The sequence below is a fragment of the Coenobita brevimanus genome, chromosome 104 (genome assembly GCF_032717465.1).
Source record: "Coenobita brevimanus isolate Jiangsu-jjx chromosome 104, ASM3271746v2, whole genome shotgun sequence".
Taxonomy (NCBI): Eukaryota; Metazoa; Arthropoda; class Malacostraca; order Decapoda; family Coenobitidae; genus Coenobita; species Coenobita brevimanus.
Window position 1 is genome coordinate 18677158 of NC_137057.1, and position 23697 is coordinate 18700854.

The 23697-nt window shown below is 44.2% G+C and overlaps 2 protein-coding genes across 2 annotated transcripts in view; both read left to right on the forward strand.

Annotated features, from left to right (window-relative positions):
• The window catches only part of LOC145416040 (uncharacterized), a 63927-nt gene extending 59028 nt beyond the window's left edge, over positions 1-4899 (forward strand). Inside the window, exons 28-30 of the mRNA XM_080285139.1 lie at positions 1907-2362; positions 3089-3223; positions 4161-4899. Coding sequence (XP_080141265.1) covers positions 1907-2362; positions 3089-3223; positions 4161-4165 — 596 coding nt within the window. The 3' untranslated portion in view covers positions 4166-4899. The remainder of the gene's footprint in view (positions 1-1906; positions 2363-3088; positions 3224-4160) is intronic.
• Positions 1-23697, forward strand: part of MED11 (mediator complex subunit 11) — a 427497-nt gene that overhangs the window by 277437 nt on the left and 126363 nt on the right. The gene's annotated exons all lie outside the window — the stretch shown is intronic.

Here is a 23697-nt window from a genome sequence, read left to right on the forward strand (position 1 = left end):
GCGTGGTGATGTTAGAACGATTTAAGTCCCACAGAAGAGGAGAGCGAGGTGTAATAAGCAGAATAAATCGCCTAGGAATAGGTGTTAGGGAGTTCATAGTCGAGAATACAGGCCGCGTTGAAGTAAAGGGATAAATGGAAAGTATTTAGCAAGCAGAGGGAGGTATGAAGAAGGAAAGGTGAAATAATAGGCCAGGTGAAATAAGCAGAATAAATCGCTGAGGAATAGGTGTTAGGGAGCTTCCTTAATAGTCGCTCATACTGGCTGCGTTGGAGTAAAGGGAAAAATGGAAAATGTTTGGGAAGCAGAGGGAGTTAAGAAATAGGAAAGGTGAAATAATAGGCGAACTTTTGCACCCTATACGTGTCAACAAGTGGGTTGGTGGAGGGTTAGAGCCCCTCCTCGTAAAACCACATAGACAAATGGCCACCCCTTACGGGATTTTGGCGTCTGGCTATAGATAGACATTAACACTAAAATATTGTCTTTTCTTACGTCACTCTTGGCTGGCGTCTCCTCACAGCCTCTCGTATATTCGCACCTGCACGTGTTTGCATCTTATATTCACACCGCAGCGCCTTCCTTCATTATTTTTCATTTATTATTATTATTATTATTATTATTATTATTATTATTATTTACAAATTCACATTCTTTTATTATCTTACAATGCCTTCCTCACATCCTTTCACACACACACATTCTTTCACACACACACACACACACACACACACATTCTTTCACACACACACACATCCTTTTACACCCACACGTTCTTTCACACACACACACACACACACACACACACACACACACACACACACACACACACACACACACACACACACACACACACACACACACACACACACACACACACACACACACACACACACACACACACATTCATTCACAGGATCTCTCAGTCTCTAAATCCCTATTATTTTCACATGGTGGTGGAGAGGGACGCCTTCACGCGATGGCACTGATATAATCGAATGGTTCCGCTGCCTCCCTATCCCCCGAAAGGATGATGGTGGACGGCAGGAGGCGGGCAACTTCAGCTTACCGTAAATAAAACTAAGTTCAAGACCAGATGAACCTGGGACAGCAACAATTATAACAACAACTACTATTACTATTGCTACTACTGCTGCTACTACTACTACTACTACTACTACTACTACTCATCATCATCATTCGGACCTCCTTTCCCACCCTAGGGCAGGATGAGGAGTAGCAACGTCCACACAGACCAAGTTTGCCCAATCCAATGGGCCACGCTTCCACTCACTCATCATTCAACCCCCCTGAATCCTGGCTGTATGTGATACGCCAAAAAAAAGATTCACCACATTCTGTAGCTTCACATAAACGTATCCGATAGAGTCAATCCGGACGCTGTCACGTTAAAAATGGGTGCCAAATCCCTGATCATGCACTGACTCTCACAACACTCATCCAGCCAGCTCGATCTCTTGTCAGTCCCCTCACCTCACTGACTTCCAGACTTCTCTTCCTCACACACTCATCCAACATATCGCACCTGCTTGGCCTACCTCGCCTCCTCCTTCCTTCAAATTCGCTTAGATATACCTTTTCACCACTAAATTGTTATCCATTCTCTCCACATGACCATACCATCTCAGTACACTCTCTTCGATTCTGGTGTCCACCGACTTCCTTACTCCACATCTTTCATGAATCACATTATTTCGTATCCTATCCACCCTCTGTACTCCACATACATTCCTTAGCAGTCCCATCACCACTGCTCTTACTCTTGACTTTTCATTTTCATGCCACACCATAGGGTCACATCCGTATGTTAAAAGTTGGCGCTAACACTCCTTTATCACATCATTTCGTGCTGAGTCAAAACATCACTAGCTTCACTTCCTTTCAGTGTCCAAATGCCTAATATCTCCCGGAGAGCTGCATCCTGTGACAGAGGAAGGGGCACTGTGCGAGGTGAGCTTTGCAATACCGACCAACCAAACCAAAATGCTGACAGACAGAGCGGACGACGGCAAGCACAAACCCTCGCAGTCTGTATCTGTCAGTGTGGATGATGCAACCCAGCCAGAGAAGCCGGGAGTTAAGCAGATGGTGTGTTGTATGGAGAAGGTGTCAGGCGCAGCTGGTGACCGCCTGCACAAGCCCACACAGTCTGTTTCGGCCAGTGTGGATGATGCGGCTAAGCCAGGAAAGTCGGGGGCCAGCTCATCAACCGTCACCCACACATCCACAGCAAGTAAGAGAGTCAAACCCGTCCCGCCCTTGATCCCGCAGGATGACTTGCGGGCTTACGCATATGAGGGCGACTGTTCACCTGCTGGATCTCTGTCGTCCACTAATCATGGTTAGTTAGTTTGTTAGTTAGTTATGCCTATCATCTGCACAGGAATCATTAACCCCTTCAGCTTGATGACATGTTTCTTGTTGCCCTCAGATTATTTTATTCAGCTTAGGAGAGACGTTTCTCATTCAAGGGGTCAGAGTTAGTCATCGTTAATCCTTTCCGTACTAGACCGTTCTTCTATGATGAAGATAATCGTCTGGTAAGAGGCAGAAGGAAATACAATGAAAAAGTCCTTGGGCACGTTAACTTAAAATTAGCCAACGGATAGATCTGATGTTTCTCATATATCTCAAGCGACGCTCTGTAGGCCAGATGCAGTGGGTATGTTGTGTGGAAACTGATTATCTTCCATTAAACTGTTATTCTCAGTTCAGTGGGGGGAACAGGTGACAGAAATGTAAATGCATGAACATCATTTTACATATAATTACTGCCTTGACAATGCCTATACTCTTTTCAGCCTAACTTGGCCCAGATATTCGTTCTTTTGCAACTTCTTTCATGTAGCTCAGTGACAGAAAAAGGCAGTAGCACGGCTCTTCATCTAGTTCTTAACACTTCTTTGTGACTAGCACCATATTCTAGTGTTAATCTATTGCTACAGCTCAGCATTCACGATGGAGAGATGGCAGTTTAAGCCACGTTAGAGGAAGCAGGGTATAGTAGTTTCATTCCTTCGTCTCCGCAGCAACGTAGCCTATATTGCCTGTCTCATCTCTGCTTCAGGTGGCAATTCTGAGTCAGGAGATGAGGACAACATTCAGCCTCTGGTGCCTGAATATGGCGAAGTGTATGACCTACTGAAGAATCTGTCTGACGCAGATAATTCCTCTCCCTCTCTCGAGCCAGGTGAACACCCAGGTAAGTAATATGCCATGATTTTTTTTTTTTTTAATGTGGGGAAGAAGGAACCAAAGGCAACGAGCCCGCAAAACTGTTCCTTCCATGAGAAACACAAAATACAAGAAAGAGTCAAATTCAAGATGACAATAATTACCTTTCAAGTTACTTCTACAAATGTTGTTGTTCGGTAGAGAACGTGAATCGGAACTGCTGAACTGCCATTACGAAATAAAGTGGACATGTTGTAGTTTAACAAAAGAAGGTTGCACCAAGGCAAAACACAGTAAGAAAGTGTAATTAAAGTATTATTACAGAGACGCTGAGTGAAAGATGATCCAGCAGAACAGATCACAACAAAAGAATATGCACAAAATTTATCTGATTATGCTGAATAAGTCTTAAATCTCTCTCTCTCTCTCCCTCCATGACTCGTGTTTTACCTCTATATATACTGTACAGGCATAGGGACATCAAACAACCTTGCTGTATTCCAAGACTGATCATAAACCATTCAGTCTGATGCCCAACAACCCGTCCACATATATCATTACCGTAATCGAATCTCGTAGCAGCATTGTGGAACTTGCTATCCAAACCAGACATACGCTAAATCTTCCATAACCCGCCAGTCTTTACCTTTTCATGTGCATTTTCCATATCCATAAAAGCCATAGATACTTTGTAGTTCCTGGAAGCAATGTGTGTTTCCCTTGCAGGAAGAAAACGATGATGACGTACAAAGAAGCATTTTAAGCAATGGGTTTCCAATTTCCTTGTGAGCTTAGGTTATTACGGATTATTATTATTATTATTATTTTTTAAAGGAGTAATTGTACCTTTTTCAGCACACATCACAAGGTGTAGACTTTACTGATTTGTTCCGTTATAGTCTATCATCATACTTTTTACTATTTTAATATCTTTTATATTAATTTCCAATTTTCTTCCTCCACAGGATGAAGACAGAAATACCAGGTGCCATTGTCAAGCCAGCGGGATTGCAGTCCACCCAACTGAATTCACGTTTACCAAGGCAGTGACTACACAACGGATTCTGTTCCTCCTTAGGGGGGAAAAAAATGGAAGGCTGTGGAAAAACGCTAGTGGCAAAGGGGATTCGTGGGACCATTCGTTGGTAGAGCTGAAGTGTGTGTTTTAAGCGGTGTACAAGAATTATCATTGGCCTCAGTAACTCTGATATCAGGACATAAGCAAGCAACCCTCCACAAATATACCTTCACTGCTCCTCGTCCTCTTAAGGGTTATACAAGTCTTTCTCTTCCCCTTCCATTTCTGTTATTCCCTTACCTCCTCCACTTCCTCTTCTTCCTCACCCTCCCTCCTCTCATTTATATATTTTTACATCGTCCATTCGTGGCTTTTCATAACAGGAAGGCAAAGCTGCGTCTCTTATATGATCCTGAACCCAAACAACTGATACGGTTCCTTATCGTTCTAGTGATTTCTGTAAGCCAACTATCATTAATGAAGAAAATTGCTGTTGAAATGACTAAAGGGACAGAATCGGTAGGACGGTACAAACTCAGCCGTCCTCCGAAAGTGATACGGAAATGTGCGCGTGATATGGAAATGTGCGCGTGATATGGAAATGTGCTCGTGATATGGAAATGTGTGTGTGATATGGAAGTGTGTGCGCGTTTTTTTCCTCCGTCATCCCTCCTACCTGATGGCAATTTTTTCCCTTTATATTTGTTATCTCCAGATCATTATATTCAGCTCTGGAGACTTTGTGGGGCTGGTGAGGTTAGATAGGTAATTTATTTTATTTCTCAACTGCAGTAGGTTTCTCAAGACTGCATAAAGTCGTTTGTCGGTAGCAAGAATACGCTGATGAAACACGCTATTGGACTGAAGGGCGTAACTGTGTGTGTGTGTGTGTGTGTGTGTGTGTGTGTGTGTGTGTGTGTGTGTGTGTGTGTGTGTGCAGTTTCTTCTCGACATTACTTCTGTACAGCTCAAACGAATGAAAGTTGCACTGATTACTGTAGGGATGAACTACGCTTTTGGTACTGTTATATAAAGCATAACTAATATTTAAACAGAATAGCCATTTTTTCCATACGTGTTTGTATCATACCTTGTATATAGTATCTTTAGTAAATGTGTGACTTTCTAAAAATGCTTAAATTTCTCCTATTTGATGTAATATGTTCTCTCTCTCTCTCTCTCTCTCTCTCTCTCTCTCTAAGGTGGTGTGGTAAAATGCATTTCGTGTACTGAGCATTTCTATCTATCTATCTGTCTATTGGCAGACCCCTTAATCCCGTAAGGGGTGGCCACAAATAAATCGCCTCCATGTCGCCCTGTCCCTCGCCATTTCACTGCCCTGCTCTCAACTCGCATCCCTTTCTCTCATATACCTCTCCGCTCCATCCCTCCATCTCATCCTTGGCCTCCCACTCCCTCTGCCCCTCTCCACCTCACTCACGTACACTCTCCTCGTTAGTCTCTTGCTCTCCATTCTCTTTACATGGCCAAACTGAGCATGTCACTATGGAAATTAGTATATTAGCACTGATGGGAGAATTATTCACTACATAATCATTTTCTTTATTCAGTTTAGAGGAAAACTATTCTAGCTAAATCGAAAACTGAAAACTGCTTAACGCTAGGAATGACGGTCACACTGTTCGTACTGTAACAGGGCAACTCTGGAACTGTCATCCTCTGTCTGTATTTCCATCTGCCTATGACCTCCAGTCTTTTAATCACAATGTGTCTAGGCATTTGGAATTGAATGGATCTTGAAATTCTCTCTCTCTCTCTCTCTCTCTCTCTCTCTCTCTCATTAAGCAGCGTAAGCATTGAGTTCGAGGGTCATATACGATAATTTGAACTCTCCCGTACGATGGTTTTGGTATGTGGGTAGGACATCCCTGCACTTGCTACTGTAAGCGACGTAAACAGTAACAGTGGCTCTTTAAAATCATTGTACAGGAAAAGGTGAGCATTACCTTGATTGTGTTTCGAAATTCTTATGGAGAAAATCGGTGTGGGTCAGCTTGTAAAATAACACAGATAATAGCCTCTTTTATAACCGTTTCTGTACTTAATTTTTTGTATTTTATGGTATTAACCCTAGATAGGAAGACGACCCTTCTGACCTCGGGATAAGAAGACCAGAGGGAAATAATAACAAAATATATATACAAAGATGTTTTACGCAAAACTAATGGAGCTGGAGTAAAAATATAGCTCCTGTGGAGACCAGATGACTAGAAATTATTAAAAATGAGCTAAAAAATATACCTTTATAAGTTACTTGAAAAAACTAGTGAAGGAAGAGAGTAGTACTGACTTATTGGCTTCCTGAGATGCACGTACATGGAACTGAGCAATAAAACTACCTAAACCTATAAATCTAATGCCTAAATATCACTCAGTCTTTCTGCCAACGCTGGGTCACACTGAAAACTGGATGCCTGGCATAAATGGAAACAGGTAATAAATATATACACCATTACCCTCAAAGCACTCAGTGTGTCAGGCTCCTGTTGTGGGTCCTTGTGTGGTGTAATGATGGCCGTCACACCACCACTAGGGTCACTGGTACACTCAGGCAGTGTCGCATCACACACGCTAACTAACATCACGGGTTTCTGTGTCACTCTGGGGTTCCAGTGTGGTGTCAACAGGCCTGTTGAACTCCTCCGACTTCAGATACTCCGCGACCTCTTCGTCTGACAGGTACGCTATCTTGTTCGTTTGGGGCCCATGATTGCACACCTGTAAATAACAATTCCTAATTACCCATTATTCCAGCCACTATTGACCCCTAAAATCACCCCATTATGGGGTCACTGCTACACTAGGTCAATTTCCCATCGTGCACAGTAACAGTCAAGGGTTTCTGTGTCACTCAGGGGTTCTAATGTGATGTCAACAGTCATCTTGAAATATTCCAGCTTCAGAATATTCTGCCAGCTCCGTGTGGGACAGCTGCCTAGCTTAATTTGACTCCTTTACCTACACAAATCTACTAAAAATCATATATACTACTTTATACTGCATGTTGTGGGACATGTTACACACATGTACACGGTCATATTGTACCTAAAGCACTCAACTGTGTGTTCAAGTTTTCAACCGTGACCAGAATGGCCCTCCTTTCTCATTTGGTTTTTACAAAAATTATACGCTACAAGAAGACATGTGCCAATTGGATACACAGGTACTCACCAGAGAGTAGACAACGATGGGAACTTGAGCCTGTGGGCAGAAACAGCATAGGCTGGCTCAGGACTATCTATCTATCTATCTATCTATTGCCAGACACCTCAATCCCGTTTGGGGTGGCCACAAACAAATCGCCTCCAAGTCGCCCTGTCCCCCGCCATTTCATTGCCCTGCTCCCAACTCACACCCCCCTCTCTCATATACCTCTCCACCCCATCCCTCCATCTCATCCTCGGCCTCCCCCTCCCTCTTCCCCCCCTCCACCTCACTGACATACACTCTCTTTGTCAGTCTTTCACTCTCTATCCTCTCCACATGGCCAAACCAGCTTAGTGTGTTCCTCATAACGCTTCCCATCAGGACTGTTTTGGGTAAGGAAAAAAGTTGCCCATTACCCATTATCCTGGACGCTATTAACCGCGAAACTTGAAGCACCCTGGCTGTGTATCTGTATGGCACAGGTCTTCCTATGTAGGGTTAATGACTTCTTTATTGCACATTTAGCGTTATTTATGATGTAGCAACAGTGGAGGTGAACAAGAACGCTGTGGAGGTGACCTTTCACATGATTTTCGATTATTACTCTGCTAAGGGTGAGTAATTTAGCAAACTGGAATAATGAGAGACGTTAGATTGGCTGTAGGCCCATGTGAAGAGAGAAATACCGTAATATAATGAATTGTATTTTTGAATTCTTGAATAAAATGGATGTGTAAACTACGGTATTTAATCTTGCATAAAACTGGAAGATTTAAGCTGGTTAACCTTAGGTGTCATCACCACAGCCAGTCTATAGACCCACTACTTCCACACCTTTGCCCAATCCTCAGGTATTGGAGCTGGTTAGTGATTGATGTAGCTCCTATGTAGGTAGGCCCATGTGGGAGTGGAGGCTACCAAGAATCTCAAGCCTCCTCTTGAAAGCCTTTTTGCTGCACACCGGTAGGCCCCTAATATCCTGGTTCCGTCATCGTTTCAACCCATATCGGAATTCAGAATTTTTTTGTTCTCCAATGGATAGTTCTCCCAGTGACAAGAATTTTGAACACCAACACATAACACCTCAGCTCATTAATGACACCAGATTAATAATGACACTTCAGATTTTTTTGTTTTATTTTTTGAAATTTCGGTCAGAAGCTGGTCTTGTCATTTGTGCTAGGCTTCTGCTATAAGAGTGACTAATTTTCAGGAATTAGACAAGGATAGCAAATAAAACTTTCCCTCACCCAATAAATCCTTCAGCTGAAACTGTCAGGAAAAAGTGAGAAGGAACACCGCACAGCATTATAAAAAAAAATTGGAAATGTTATAGGAAAGGAACAGAATAAGGGAGGCTGATTTTCTCCTTTCAGTGCATAAGCTACACTGTCAGTAGTAGTAGTAGTAGTAGTAGTAATAGTAGTAGTTGTTCCCTAGGCAGTCTGGCTGAGCAGCCCTGAGTCCCTAAGGAAGGCCACGGCTGAGACCGGACTTTCCCACAGAGCTCTCAAGGAGTGTATGTTGTGTTGTTAGCACAGGTGATTGTGCAATGAAATCTTTCATAATGTGCTTAACAGTATGGGATGCTGTGTTGCATCCTGGACAGGCATCAGCGACGGAGTCATCCAGCCTCTTCTGATAACTTGAGAGGGCAGGAGGATGCCCACATCTATTAGTTGTTAAATCAGTGTTTTTCTCCCCTTGGTTTGTGATGTGTTCATTGGTATTGTTTTGCATATATTATTTGGTGTTAGTATTTTGTGTTGGAAGTGACCAGGGAATTTTTAAACATTTATATTTATTTATTTTGTATTTGTGTCTGACTGGGCATAGGCTTCCCAGCCTGCTCCCAAGGCCCAGTAGTCCTCCTACAAACCATACAGCCCTGCATGTCACCATTTCGGCACTAACACCCACCATCCATATTGAATACATATGAGGGCTGTCTCATACGGGACTGGTGTGTTGGTATTAACGGAAATCTTTTTATATGTCAACAGGTTTTTTTGGTAGATCAGTAAAGTCTGATTTTTTGACATTCAAATCCATAAATAATGGCAGTGTTGTGAATGGCATTGTTAGCACCTCATCTGTAGCAATTTGTTACCAGTACATACTCCATATTAACACAGGTGCTGTAGAGGGATGCCTTCATGTGGTGACACTGATATAACTAGTCTGCTACACTGCCTGGTTAGGCAAACTTCCCTCACCTCCCGCCCTGTTTCCCAAAAGGTGGATGGTGGCCTACTGAAGAAGGGGTACTTTAGCCTGTAGTCCACAAGTTAACATTTCAGATGAAATTGAGGCTGCCGCTACACTACCTTAACATTCTCTTTTATGATACTTAATTTATATTGATGTAATTGTATCAGTAATATGAGGATATTGGGATGTAAAATGCAGAAGAGGTGTAATATGCAGAAGCCATCCATCATCCAGTCCTATGTCACCCCTTGAGGAGTGTAGGAGCCTGGGGCTAGGCAAGTTGGTTCTGACATATAAGATGAGAGTGACCAGCCTCACTCATCCCTGAGTGTCATTACATGAACAGTAAACCCCAACCATCCCTTAGATATAAACCTACTTAGGCTTAATCCGATTGGAGCACCTCAATTACCCACTAAACCACCAGGCACCATAATTTGGTTATATGGTTACCACCCAGCATAGTAAATAGTTTCCTGTTGTACAGGAAACCATTTGGCATGTCACTTAGTGTAGAATCTCCAGTAGGGAGAAGGAAGAGGAAAGAGTGAAGGAAAGAAAGACAGAAGAGGGAGTATGCAGAAGCAATCTCAGATTTCTGTCAACATTGTCTAACTACTGTTCTGAAGCAGTTAGCTGGTTTTGGCATATGACTGTGCTTTCAGTCCATTGAAAACATTACCTGTACCATGGCCCACTTTTATGTATGGGTGGATGCCTATATATGTGAGGTTTAGTCGGGATTCCGAGGTCTTGAATAGTGCCTGAATGAGTGTTGGTTTCATTCATGTGGCCAGACTCTTTATTCATTTATTTTTTACTCATGCCATTCAGGAGTGGGAAAGAGGTATAAATGATGATGCTGGTGATTCTTTGTGGTGTAATGTATGTGTGCTAACAGGTGCTGAGTTATGTGTGTGTGCTGCCGCTGAGCCTTGACTGGCATGCTGGTAGACGTTAACGCCAGTCGCCTCTGTCATGTCAAGGTGATGTTTGGTAAGACACACCATCATGCCACTTTCATTTGCCTTCTTTTCATGTTTCTGAATCCTTCATAACCTGTTGTACTTTTTCCATATTTCTGGACCCTGCCTTATCCCCATTTGCTAATGAGGAATGTATTTTCCTCTTGGCCGAAGTGCCTGGAACGGAAAAAAGGGAAACTGCAATTTATTTTTATGTCAAAACTTTTTCTCCTCTTGATTTACCTCAGAATCTGAAGATTTTCATTGTGACAGTTGGCTTTTTAAGGAGTCATGTATGATTTTTTTGAAAAACACACTAGCAGTGACCTTTGATGTTGTGCTGTCAGGAAAGTTGACACACACACACAGCCTACTGTATATAACATTCAAACTCCACTACCATCCCATCCAGATTTCAAGGAATGTGTATCCTGGAGTGAAGTGCAGTATGAGGTGGCCGCCCCCCCTATACCAGACCCAACACCTCTATTATCAGAACCAGCACCCCTCATCCTGCTGCCGCTGCTGCCCTGCCAGCACCTTTATTTACAACTGATCCAGCTGCTTGTTGGACTATTAAGGTATGATGGTTGGTAAATTGTGGCAGAGACATTTGGTCTTCCCACACTTAGATTTTCCCTTGCATATTCAGTCTGTACGGTTCACCCTCCATTTCGTTTCCTTATGTGAAAATATCTAATGTACTTGTATGCATACTTTATTAATAATCTTGGTGTTCATTTATGTTAATATTCTTGGTGTTCATTCATGTTAATAATCTTGGTGTTCATTCATGTTAATAATCTTGGTGTTCATTCATGTTAATAATCTTGGTGTTCATTCATGTTAATAATCTTGGTGTTCATTCATGTTTTTCCTAATGTGAAAATCCTTTACTTACTTGTATGCATCACTTTACACTTTCTTTGACATATTAGTCTACTTATTTAACTTGATGGGTGAATAAGAGTTGGGATGAATTGATGTAGTTATTTATTTGTCATACACTATATCTTGCCCAACACTTCCAGAACTGTGTACTTAGTGAGGTTAGTGGCTGCTCTGCTCAGCTGGTACATGTGCCAGTTGGTGGAACATCACCCTCATCTTCAGCAGCGTCAACCAATACGTCATTCTGGTCATCAACCAAACCATCTTCAGCATCATCCAGGTCATTGGGGTCATCTGAAGGCTGCAGCAATGAGAGGAGAGAAGAGGACAGTGAAAATGGGTTCACTCGAGCACTTATGACAGGTGTATAAAAGTACTTGTCTGTTGGAATGCCCGGCCGTACCCAACTGGCTGGCAGCACTACAGGTAATATTTATTATTTTGTCAGTGTAATTCACAACTCATGCACCAGCACCACACAACACATTTATTATATTTTGTCAGTGTAATCCACAAATCCTGCACCAGCACCACACAACACATGTAGTAATGTCCTAAAGCACATCTGAAATGTGAACCCAGTGAACTGTGGGCTGAAGCTACCCTCCTCCTGCAGTTCACCATCCACTTTTCTGGTGATAGGGAGGGAGCTGAGAAATGTTTGTCAAACCTGGCAGTGGAGGTGACCAGTACACCACATGAAGGCATCCCTCTTTATATACTTTACTAAGCTTAAATTGTTTTCGAAATGGCTTGTGTGCCACATCTGTCTTTTCTTTATGTTAACAAACACTATATAATAAAGTCATGTAAACTTACGGAGGTTTGTACATGCTGTTATTTGGGTAGGGACCTTTATAAAGACATGCTAGTGTATACCTCAGACATTACAACAGTTAGGACAAGATTAAGATATCAAGTATCCTGGAGTTTGGTACAAGGTTAAGATATCAAGTATCCTGGAGTTTGGTAACATGTTGGGAATAATTTTTTGTAAACTGGTGGGTTAATCAAGGACATAAATTACTAGCCATGTGAGGAGGATGAAGAACGAGAGACAGGCTAGGAAAGTGTGTGTGCATGAGGTGGAGGCGGAGACTGGGGGTAAGATGGAAGGATGAACTGGAAAGATAAATGAGAGAGGAGGATAATGAGTTGGAGGGAGGGCAGCCAAAGGACAGGGCAATGTGGAAGCATTTTGTTTCTGGTCACCCCACACAGGATTAAGGCTTCTGGCAATAGTAGGATAAATTATTCCTATGTATTGCCAGCAGCAGTAATCCTTTAAGGGTTACTTCACTCGTGTTTATAATTGTCGTATGCAATCAGTAGCCAGAGTCAGTTTGAGGATGTGGTTGCAATTCCAATAGCTTTTCTTGGGGATCTTTATTCATCCATTACGATAGATGTGCATTATTGTAAGTCATATGTTAATTGTTTGTGTGTTTTAGATATAACTAACCTTTACTTTTGTAATTGCCCTATACAGTACATGTAGTATTATAGGTGTAAGTTGGTGGTGGTTAAACACACAGTACCTGTTTTTCCCCATAGGTTATGTACTCTTTCATACGAACAGATTTCCATAAATGTAACAACTCATACCATCAGGATCACTTTTGTATTAGGGCTTTGTATGTGTAACTGTATCATCATTTTGAGTAGTGCATGTGTGGATGGTAGAGGAAAAGTTGAGTGGTACCTATAATACTTATACAGTAAGTGTAGGTGTTACAGTAGGAGTTAAGAAGTGCTACAGGGAAGATGATTAACCAGTTTGTATTTATAAGGTGGAACCATTACTTCAGATTGTTAGGTGATGTGTTAATGACTGTGGCAAATGTCACTGGGTATGCTGTTTGATTGTTATACTCTCTCTCTCTCTCTGGTGGGGAGGAAGGGGGATCCTATCTCATCCCTTTTCTGTGGTGGGAATTGGGGGAGAAATATTGAGATGCTACGTATGAACTGGCAGTTGTAGTGGTGTGTCTGGCCTCCAGTTTGTTATATTTACCCAAGCAAAATATAGTCATCTGTATATAGCAGGATTATACAGTGCTGGAAATCAGTGTAATTGCAGAGTAGGGGTTAAAGTGACTTGTTATCCCACAGGGCATTCAGGAAATATCAGATCTGAGCCTGCAAGGAGGATTGTTAGTGTGGCAAGCGAAACTGATCAGCCAAGCTGGCCACTTCCTCCACCCAGTCACCCCTCATCCCCTGGCCTCCCCATCATCCACTGTGGAGAGGCAGTAGCAACACACAGATCCTCTAAGTGTTGCCTGAACAAGCACTGTCTCTTGGTAAACACCTCCAGTCACACACCGATACCTGGATGATGCAAGGTTAGTCATATCTGCCTGTGTTTGCTGTCACTGTATGCAGTTACCTTTGTTTGTCTGTGTCTAGCTGTGTATTTATCACGAAGTAACAAAACTTCACTGATACCTGGATGATGCATAGTTTGTCAGGTGGATTTATATTACTGACAAATCTGGCGTGTCATTATTAGCATAGTTTTTATTATTATATATTTGCCTCATGAGGAGCGTAGGAGCCCCAGGCAAGGCAAGTTGGTCCAGATATTTAAGATGAGAGTGACCAGCCTCAGTCATCCCTGAGTGGCATTACGTGAGCAGTAAACCCCAACCACTCCTTGGATATAAACCAGCACAGGCTCAGTCTGACTGGAGCACCTTCATTACCCACTAAACCACCAAGTGTCATAATTTGGTTGTATGGTTAGACCACCTAGCGTAGTAAATGGTTTCCTGATGTACAGGAAGCCATCTAACGAAATTATGGCACCTGGTGGTGTAGTAGGTAATTATGGTGCTCCAGTCATATTGAGCATGTGCAGGTTTATATCCAAGGGGTGGATGGGGTTTATTGCTCATGTAATGCCACTCAGGGATGAGTGAGGCTGGTCACTCTTATCCTAAATGTCCGGACCAACTTGCCTAACCCTGGGCTCCTACACTTCTCATGGGGCAACACAGGATTAAATGATAGGTAGATGGATAGATAGAGGAATATGGGGGACACTTAACCCAGCCAGAAATTATATAAATTATCTTTTCTTTATTGGTGTATGTACAGTATATATATATATATTTTTTTTTTTTTTTACCTCCAGCCAAGATTTCAAGAGACATAACTGGAGGAGTTAAATATGGCTTTCAGACACCTCATCACTGGAGGTTCATACAATGCTGAAGTAAATAATCTGGCAATAATGAGTGTACGGTATAGTTAAAGAAACTGCCAAAGTTTAAGCTTTTGTGCTACCTTTCAGTATGGTGATGTATTTTATATTTTTAAAATTCATTCTTCTAACATATGGATGTGGTTGAGAAGATTAGGAGAAATACACTGAGGTGGTTTGGACATGTGGAGAGAATGGAGAATGAAAGACTGACTAAGAGGGTTTATGTAGGTGAGGTGGAGGGAGGGAGAGGGAGGGGTAGACCGAGGATGAGGTGGAGAGATGGAGTGAGAGGTATATGAGGGAGGGGGGGGGTGAGTTGCGAGGAGGGTAGTCAAATGGTGGGTGACAGAGTGACTTGGAGGCGTTTTGTCTGTGGCAACCCTTTGTGGGATTAGGGTGTTGGGCTATAGATAGATAGATAGCTAGAGCTGAGAGGAACTTCTCATAGCCAAGACGCTGCTAGTACTCTCTTCAGAGTAAAATACTGCTAATATAAATTGTCCGTGGATAATGAAAAAAATATTTTAAAAGACATCATACTGAAAGGGTCAGGTATAATGTTTTATTGGTACCCACTTAATGAAAATTTTTTATTACTGCTCTTAGGATTGAAACTCCTTTACAGTTTTCATTACTCTTCCTCCCTTAGTGCCAACCTCCTACTTCTCCTCCTCTCAGAATGCCAGCCTCCTGTCTCTTTCTCACTCATTTCTCCCAGTGCCAGCCATGTTTCTTCCCCCTCCCCCCCTACCACCACCACCATCACCCTCTGTCTGTCATAGAGCCTTCTCCTCCCCCCTCCCCTCTCTCATTTGCAACCTTCTCCTCTCCCTCCTTTCTCAGTGCCCTTCCCTTACTCCCTTCCCCCTTCTTTCTCAGTGCCCTTCCCTTACTCTCCCCCCACCCCTTTCTCAGTGCCCATCTCTTACTCTTCCTTCTCCCCCCCTCCCACCTCATTTGTAGCCTCCTACTCCTCCCCCTCATTTCTGTGCCCACCCCTTTTTTCTCTCTCTCTCTCTCTGCCAGCTCCTTATTCCTCCTCCATTCCATCTGTGCCAGCCTCTTCCTCTTTCTCTCCTCTCCATCTCAGTGCCAGCCTCTTCCTCCTCTGTTCTAAGTTTGTGCCAGCTTCATACTCCTAATCCTTTCCTTCTATCATATTGCCAGCCCCTTCCTCCTCCATTCTCCTCTCTCAATGCCAGCTCCCCCTCCCCTTTTTCTCATAGCGCCAGCCCCTTCCTTCCTCTTCATTCTTGTCATCTTCTCTCTCAGTTCCAGCCTCTTCCTCCTTCCTTCACCCCCTCACTGCCAACACTTTCCTTGCTGAAGAAAGGGCTAAGTAGACTCAGGCACCCTTGCTCCTGATGGGGCATTGAAGGGTTGTATAATGGATGGAAGAGCAGTTTTTAACACTATATATTATTCTTTTTTAACCCATTTTGTTCCAAAAGTTATCCTACCAATCAAGAGTCATTCATTTGATCCCATTCACAACAGAGGTGTGAGGGCAAGTGATCAGCTGCCTTAAGGGTGAGACGGACTGCCAGGTGACACCTACATGTGCCTTCATAGTCACCCTTTTTGATCTTCCTACACCCTTTGATACCCAAGGTAATTAATGTATTGAAGTTTACAGCTGTTTTTATTTTAAGTAAAATACATTTAATGTCCACTTGATTAAAAATGATCTTATTCCTTCTTCATCATTTGTCCTGTTTTTGAAAGTTGTAAAATTCATAGTACTGGTGGTTGTTTTTAACAAAATAAAAATAATATTTATAATAGTGGAAGGTGGGGGAGCAATCATCCTCACTTCCTTTTGTCTGTCTCTTCCCCACTCAGTGTAGTCACCCCCACCCACTCCTACTCATAATAATAATAATTATTATTATTAAAATAATAATAATAATAGTAGAAGGAAGGGGAGCCGTCATCCCATCTTCCTTTTGACTCTTCCTTCACTCAGCATAGTCCCTTCCACCCAGCCCCACTTATAATAATCATCATCAAAATAGTGCAAGGTGGGGGTGCAGTCATCCTCTCTCCCTTCCTCCCTTTTCTTTATCCACTCCCCTCTCCCCCTCCCGCTTGATAATGACCCCCCTGTCTTCCCCCATTCAGTGCCTTTGCTTGATGTAGTCCCCATCGCCCCTGTGTACTTGTAGTCCCCATCCCCATCCCCCCCCCTGATTTGATGTGGTCTTCATCCCTCCTTTCTCTGCTTGATGTTGTCCCCATCTCCTCCTGACTCCTTGATGCAGTGTCTCTCATGTAGTGCCCCTGAGTGACAAGTGAAATAGCTTGCTATATCCCATGTCATTTGCTATCCTGAGTGGTGGTTTAGTGGGTTAAGGTGCTCCAGCTGGATGGAGGCTGTAATGGTTTCATCTGAAGGGTGGGCAAGTGAGGCTGGTAACCGTTGCCTCGCTGGCACCGAGTAGCTCCAGCTGCCTGTGTAATAGGGTACAAAATTGCATTAGTTGTTGTATTAGCCTAACTCCTAGTTCTGTATTCTTATCACTTAAGGAAGCTGCCTAGCATCTTTTCCTTACCTAATTATTTTTGGATAGGGCTGGTTAGTATCAGTTTGTATGCCATTTATGCTGAGAACAGAGGTATTGTAATGATTTAAATGACACAAGAGGATAGTAAGGAGTAATAAGCAGAATAATCTGTTACTAGGGAGTTTCTTTAACTGAAGAGACTATGGGCCTTAGCCACCCCCCCCTCCCCCAATCCTGCCACTCATCCGGTCTTTCCTCTTCCTTCTGCCCATGGGTAACTCTACACTGAGTGACAAGCCAAATGGTTTCCTGTACACCAGGAAACCATTTACTATGCTGAGTGGTAACCATATAACCATATTATGGTGCCTGGTGGTTCAGTGAGTAGTTAAGGCGCTTCAGTCGGATTGATCCAGTGCATGTTTGTATCCAAGGGATGGTTGGGGTTTAATGCTTATGTAATGCTACCCAGAGATAAGTGAGACTGGTCACTCTTATTTTAAATGCCAGGACCAACGTGCCTAGCCATGGGCTCCTATGCACCTCATGGGACAACATAGGATTGGATGATGGATGGATGATTTATTTATTATTTTTTTAATAATCATCTTTACTATCCTAACTTCACTAAAAGAGATTGGTTTAGGTAGGATCCAGAAACTGAAAGACTCCACCCAGCATAGTAAATGGTTTCCTGGTGTACAGGAAACCATTTGGCTTGTCACTCAGTGTAGAATCACCCATAGACAGAAGGAAAAGGAAAGAATGAAGGAATGAAAGACAGAAGAGGAAGGAAGGAAGGGAGGAATAGGCAGTCACCCTAGGGGCAGCACAACATCGAGTGAGTGGATGGTGAGTGCCCCCACCAACCCTGATAATATTTCTTATTGTTATGATTAAAAAAAAAAAAGAAAGTTGGGTGTGATGTAGGATTGGGCTGGGGCAAAAAACCATGGCCCATGTTGTCATCAGTTCTGGAAACTTACTAATACTGTATCTCTTCCTAAGCAGATATTTGGCTTATTACTCTAGTAACACAGTTTTTCTCTCCCTACCAGGCAGCAGCAATCCACTGTTTCTGTTGTCCAAGCTCCGCAACTCAGAGCTTCCATCATCCATCATAATCATCATTTGCTGAAGTTTTATTTATTGACCACAGGTAGATGGTGGTCATGCACCTACTGTACTGTAAGTGTGTGCTGTACGCCCTATAAAAAAAGAATCGGGACCCTTACTGCACGATACAATATGCCACACCGCACGAAGGAATTTGAAGCCCCAACTGAGTTCTGGTGCGTATCAGTGGTCATTGCGAGACGCATCAGCTAGTGGGGTCCCGATTCTTTTTTTATAGGGTGTACATATAAATGGTTGTATATTGATTGAACTGGACTATAATAATTATGTACAGGACATTTTAAATTGAAGAGGTTGTGTGTGGGCAGGGCAATCAATGCTGCATTTTTTTTTTCTTTTTTAAATCCCAGGTTAGGCCTGTAATACATATAAAAAGAACAAACTTGTGCTTAATGCTTAACATGTTTCTTAGACACACACGAGTAGAGCTGGATCAGTGGACCTTCTTCTAAATGCTCTATTATGTCAATTTCTATTAAACTTTGCATCAGGTGGACAATTTTCTAAAGCTATTACCAGCAGTTAATTCATATAAAGTGACTGATGTGTGCAGGCAAAAAATTAAAGTAGCTTTTAAGTACTTCACACTGAATTTTTACAGAGGCCATTCAGTACGGGGCATAAAATGTTTGCTTTCAGAGACAACACTGCAAAAGCCAGTCAGTTTCCCATTAGTTTCTTGTGATGGCCTGAATAAGTTAATATAAAATAGATCCACAAAGGCTTCAAAGAATGTCAGAACCATAGTTTGTCTGAATGAAGTATTATTACTATATTATTTTTACTCTAACTTGGCCTAAAATTCTTCGTACAGTAGTTGTAATGAGATTACCTAGAATATTGTGCTAGACATGAGGAAGTGCTGGGAAAATGATGTGTTTCTGGCATTGAACTACAAGAACTTGTGCTACAGAATTATGAAAATTGGGCCAAGTTAAGGTGAAGAGAGTATATCCATGTACCATATACTGTATGTATAGTAAATGAATGTCATTTTGTAAAAATAAACTCTTACATGTACATTTTAAAAATCTTGTTTCAGTTGCCTGTCAATACCCCTTTTACCTTAACTTGGCCTAAATTTCAATCTTTCATTCTTGTGCTAAATTCTGCGGAGTACAGTCCTGTGTGATGTTGGTATTGTCAATCAGTTATAACATTGTTCTGTATCACTGTACAGTATAATGTCAGTATTAGTGTATATTGTGACACTAGAGTTGCCACTACTCAAGCTGGCAGCAAAACAATAACAACAGCATTGGGAAAGACATCAAAACTTACAGATTTTACACTCCAGAATATATATACTGTATATACTGAGGGCAAATAATTACTGGTATATTGCAGTGGCATCTTTAGTATTATAAATTGTAGAGACAGTATGTAGCTACTCCACACTGTTTGGTCAGACCTTTACCGTATGTTAACAGTTTACCCCCTACACCTTATGCAGGAGAGGGAGGCAGGGTAATAGAATGGGAGATATGATGGGGTTGTGTGTGTGTGTGTGTGTGTGTTAAGGGGGAGATGTATTATAAAGGAATAGGGAGAGAAAGAGACAGAGAGGGTACATGAAAGATGGGATGAGAGAGAGGGGGAAATGTACGTATAAGGGGAGATGGGGTGAGAGAGAGAGAGGGGGGATGGGGTACATATAAGGAGAGAGAGAGTATTAAGGGGAGACAGGTGTGATAAGGGGAGATGGGATGTCACGGAGAGTGTTACTGATGGGGGGGGGGGGATTCTTCCCTCAATTTATGGGCCAGAAAAAATACAAAATGCTTTCCGTGCACTTACCCACGCCACATAAAGATATAATACTGGATGGTTTAGTAGTAGTAGTAGTGGTAGTTCATCTGAAATGTGAACTCAGTGGACTGCAGGCTGGAACTATTGTGTACTGGTGATTACTATTTTCCCACCAATCACCAGTAATTTATCACTAAACTGTCTCAGATTTCCTTCCTATATCCTAAACCCCCGTCATCCTCCTCATTATCCTGCCCCTCCCCCCTCTCCTAGCCATTTCGTCTTCCTTTTCTCATTACCGACATTGGCTGGAGAAGTAAGTTACACAATTTCAGCCTGCAGTCCACTGGGTTCACATTTCAGATGAACTTGTGACTCGTACTACTACTACTACCACCACTAAAACCATCCCGTCTGATATTTTGATATGGCTTGGCGGAGTCCACAGAAGCGTCTTTACCTTTTATTCTGGGTTATGAATTGTGAAAAGAACCCCCCCCCTCCCTGACTCTCTCTCTCTCCTTTAACATTTTCCCCTTCATTATTCACATGCTTTTTCACAGCCCTGAACCTCATATACAATGTAACTTGAATGTAACGTGTTGAATACTGGAGTACAAAATAAAGTGGTGGCGATACTACCTACCCTGTTTCCTGTATCCTCTGTATAGTGTACAAGACAATACTTACCAGGCCCTTGGATGAACAGGGGGGAATGAGGCCTTGGTGTTCACCACGGGTAAAATTAGTTCACATATTTTCTACCAGATGGCAGCACTGGTCTAGTTCACATATTTTCTACCAGATGGCAGCACCAGTCTTCTCAGGAACAGCAAAACATAAGCTCCCTTCCCTGTGCAACCAAAGATAGTTCAAAGGATGACCCATAGATGGCAGCACCATTGTTAGTGCTGCCATCTATTGGTCATTCTTTGAACTATTTTTGGTTGCACAGGGAAGGGGGCTTATGTTTTGCTGTTCCTGACAAGACTGGTGCTGCCATCTGGCGGCAAATTTTGGAAGCTTGTACCACTGCTGAACACCCGGGCCTTATGATGCCCTATTGCTAAATCCCGCAGCTCACCAAATTTATTTTTCGCTCTCCCATATTTTGGAATTAAAACACATAGAAGACGACTTTATTTGCACAGGCGAAAATATTATTGAAAAAAGACTACAAAAAAAAGGAAAAACATAAAACCGCGTGGAAGAGGAGACGAGGAAGAGGCATTAGGAAGACGAAGATTAGGAGGAGGAAGAGGATTAGGAGGGGGCAAGAATTAGGAGGGGGAAGAGGATTAGGAGAAGAAAGAGGCTTGGGAAGGGGAAGAGGATTAGGAGGGGGAAGAGGATTAGGAGGACGAGGATGAGGGGGAAGAGAGGGGACGAGGAGGAGGGGGGATGAGGGGGAGGAGTAAGGATGAGGGGGAGGAAAAGGGGAGAGAGAGGAGATGAGGAGGAAGAGGAGAGGGGATGAGGAGGAGGGGACGGAGAGGGGAGGAGGAGGAAGAAGGGACGAGAAGGACGGGCAGGAGAGGGGACGAGGATGAGGGGGAGGGGTTTTAGGGGTGGAAGAGGAAGGGGGACGAGGGGCAGAAGGGGAGGATGAAGAGGTTGAGGGGGGGGGTGAGGAGGATGAGGGAAGTGGGGAGGAGGATGAGGGGGGTGGGGAGGAGGATGAGGGGGTGGGGGAGAGGATGAGGAGAAGAGGGGGTGGGGGAGAGAATGAGGGGAAGGATGAGGATGAAAGGGATTGGGGAGACGATGAGGGGGTGGGGGAGAGGATGAAGGGGGTGGGGGAGAGGATGAGGGGGGTTGGGGAAGATAAGGATAAGGGGGGTGGGGGAGACGATGAGGATGAGGGGGATGAGGGAGAGGATGATTACGAGGGGGGAGGTGGAGGATGAGGAAGAGGGGGGTGGGGGAAGAGGATGATGATGATGAGGGGGGTGGGGGAGAGGATGATGATGAGGGGGTGGGGGAAGAGGATGATGATGATGAGGAGGGTGGGGGAAGAGGAGGAGGAGGATGAACGGGGTGGGGGAGAGGATAAGGAGGTGGAGGAAAGAGATGAGAACGAGGGGGTAGGGGAGAGGATGAGGACGAGGGAGGATGGGGATGATGAGGAAAAGGGGGGTGGGGGAGAGGATGAGGAAAAGGTGGGTGGGGGAAGAGGGTGAGAATGAGGGGGGTGGGGGCGAGGATGAGGATGAGGGAAGTGGGGGAGGGGAGGAGAATCAGGATGAGGGGGGTGGGGGAGAGGAGGATGAGGATGAGGATGAGGAGGAGGGGATGGGGAAAGGAGGATGAGAGAGGTGGGGGAAGAGAAGGATGAGGGGAGTGGGGGAGAGGAGGAGGATGAGGGGGTGGGGGAGGGGAAGAGGGGGGAGTATGATGACAAGGTGGAGGAGATGAGGGGAGAAGGGGGAAAGAAGAGACGGAGGGGGTGATGATGATGACGAAGAGGAGGAGGAGGAGGAGGAGGAGGAGGAGGAGGAGGAGGAGGCTGGCACTGGTGGAGGGGGAGGAGGCTGGCAATGAGGGAGAGGTGAGATGAGAAGGGGGAGGGAGGACGAGGAGATGGGGAAGGGGGGAAGAAGAGAAGGGGGAGGGGGGACGAGGAGGAGGAGATGAGGAGGGGGGAAGACGAGAAGGGGAAGGGGGGAGGAAGTTGGCACTGAGAAGTGGAGGAAGTGGAGGAGGAAGAAGGCTGGCACAGAGGGAGAGGAGGAGGAGGAGGAGGTTGGCACTGAGGGATAGGAGGAGGAGGTTGGCACTGAGGGAGAGGAGGAGGAGGAGGAGGAGAGAGGAGGAGGAGGAGGTTGGCACTAAGGGAGAGGAGGAGGAGGAGGAGAGAGGAGGAGGAGGAGGAGGTTGGCACTGAGGGGGAGGTAAAGGAGGAGGTTGGCACTGAGGGAGAGGAGGAGGAGGAGGAGGAGGTTGGCACTGAGGAGGAGGAGGAGGTTGGCACTGAGGAAGAGGAGGAGGAGGAGGTTGGCACTGAGGAAGAGGAGGAGGAGGAGGTTGGCACTGAGGAAGAGGAGGAGGAGGAGGTTGGCACTGAGGAAGAGGAGGAGGTTGGCACTAAGAGAGAGGAGGAGGAGGAGGTTGGCACTAAGAGAGAGGAGGAGGAGGAGGTTGGCACTGAGGAAGAGGAGGAGGTTGGCACTAAGAGAGAGGAGGAGGAGGAGGTTGGCACTGAGGGAGAGGAGGAGGAGGAGAAGTACTGAGGAAGAGGAGGAGGAAGTTGGCACTGAGGGAGAGGAGGTGGAGTAGGAGGTTGACACTGAGGGAGAGGAGGAGGAGGAGGAGGAGGAGGAGGTGGAGGAGGATGGCACTGAGGGAGGGAGGTGGAGGAGGAGGTTGGCACTCAGGGGGGAGGTGGAGGAGGAGGTTGGCAGTGAGGGGGAGGGAGGAGGCAACTCACCTGCAGGTGTCTTGTGTTGCGGAGGGGCTCAGTCTGCGGGTGTGGCCGTGGATGTGGCAGTGGGGGTGCTGAAATGAGGCAATAGTAAATTAAATACCTATTAACTGGACACACACACACACACACACACACACACACACACACACACACACACACACACACACACACCACACATACACGTACACTTTAACATTACATTGCAAACTGTTAATATCTCAAAATCT